Below are 1,588 nucleotides of genomic sequence, written 5' to 3'. Positions count from 1 at the left end.
GCTGCCTATCCTACAAGGCTAGGTCATCACACTATGGTGGCTGCCATTCCTAACAATCTCCAAACTGCTTTGCTAGGGTTGCCATTTTATAAAATGGTGCTATTGCACCATTACATTTGCACCATTAAGTAATATTCCTAGTGACATGGCTAAAAGCTAAAGCTAGTCCCCTGTGCAAGGACCATTTGTTTCCAACTCTGGGGTAACGTTGCATCATGACATTTTCATGGCAGACTTTTTATGGGATGGTTTGCCATTGCCTTCCCCAGTCATCTACATTTTACCCTCAGCAAGCTGGGTACTCATTTTACTGGGTTTTGGGCTATGCGCAGGCACACTAAGGGTATACCTTCTCCCCTCAGTTCTCTTGCCCCCCTCCACGGATTTCTGAGGAGATTGTGGGGGTTGGGTTGTAACCACCACCACCATTATGGGAAGGAAGTCTAGTAAAGGGAAGGAGAAGAAACAGAAACGACTGGAGGAGCAGGCAGCCATGGACACTGTCTGTGCCAAGGTGGAAGCTGCCAACAAACTGGTTGACCCATTGGAAGCCTTCCCCGTGTTCAAGAAATATGATAGGAATGGGTTAAATGTCTCCATTGAATGTAAACGAGTATCCAGCTTGGACCCGACCATGCTTGACTGGGCCCTTGAATTGACGAAGACAAACATGCAGACATTGTATAAGCAGAGCGAGTGGGGTTGGAAAGACCAGGAGAAATGGGATGAGATGACAGATGACCAAGCATGGTATCTCATTGCTCTGGAAGACAGTTCAGTCCCCGTGGCTTTCTCTCACTTCCGCTTTGATGTGGAATGTGGAAAGGAGGTCCTCTATTGCTATGAAGTGCAGCTGAAAAGCAAAGTGAGAAGGAAAGGTCTGTGCAAATTTCTCATACAGATACTGCAGCTTGTGGCAAACAGCACACAAATGTAGAAAGTAATGTTAGCAGTATTTAAACACAATTATTATACTGACCTTGGAAGGATGGAAGGCTGAGTCAACCTAATTAGTTCAAACTTGGGGGGGGGGGGATGGAACAGAGATACTCCCACTAACATCAGTCCAATAGATTTATGATCAAAACAAGCAGACACAAAAGGCACATGGAGATACCTAAATAGAAAGTCTCAATTCAGATGGATACACGCACCCCCACACTTTGAACTCTCTCGGCTTGGCTTCGCGAACGAAGATTTAAGAAGGGTGCAATAGTCCACGTTTGCTGCAGGCTCGCTGGTGGCTGACAAGACCAATGTGGGACAGGCAGGTCCGGCCACAGCGGCTGCAGGGAAAAGTCTGATTTAGGGTTGGTCCTGTAGCAGTGCGATTCTTCCTCAATCTCCTTTTGTCCTCAAGACCAGCTATGCGTGCGTTCTCAAAGGAAGAGACAGCCTGGTGGATGGTGTGCCTCCATGCTTTGCGATCTGAGGCTAGGTCAGACCACTGGTGATGGTTGATGTGACAGGTGCTAAGGGATTTCTTCAAGGAGTCCTTGTACCTCTTCTTCGGTGCCCCTCTATTTCGATGACCGGTGGAGAGTTCGCCATACAAGGCAATCTTGGGAAGGCGGTGGTTTTCCATCCT

The 1,588-nt window shown here is 47.6% G+C and overlaps 1 protein-coding gene across 1 annotated transcript; it reads left to right on the top strand.

Moving 5' to 3' along the window:
• The first annotated feature begins 360 nt into the window (after positions 1 to 360).
• On the top strand, positions 361 to 964 carry LOC132568893 (N-alpha-acetyltransferase 40-like). The gene has a single exon (XM_060235076.1). The coding sequence runs from the start codon at positions 431 to 433 to the stop codon at positions 935 to 937; it is 507 nt and encodes a 168-aa protein (XP_060091059.1). The 5' UTR covers positions 361 to 430; the 3' UTR covers positions 938 to 964.
• The last annotated feature ends 624 nt before the right edge of the window (positions 965 to 1,588 follow it).

The sequence above is a fragment of the Heteronotia binoei genome, chromosome 3 (assembly GCF_032191835.1).
Source record: "Heteronotia binoei isolate CCM8104 ecotype False Entrance Well chromosome 3, APGP_CSIRO_Hbin_v1, whole genome shotgun sequence".
NCBI lineage: Eukaryota > Metazoa > Chordata > Lepidosauria > Squamata > Gekkonidae > Heteronotia > Heteronotia binoei.
The sequence above is the reverse complement of the archived record's forward strand: the minus strand, read 5'-3'. Positions and strand labels throughout refer to the sequence as shown.

Excerpts from the sequence above, each read along its gene's own strand:
- LOC132568893 (XM_060235076.1), top strand. The coding sequence starts at position 431 with ATGGGAAGGAAGTCTAGTAAAGGGAAGGAGAAGAAACAGAAACGACTG.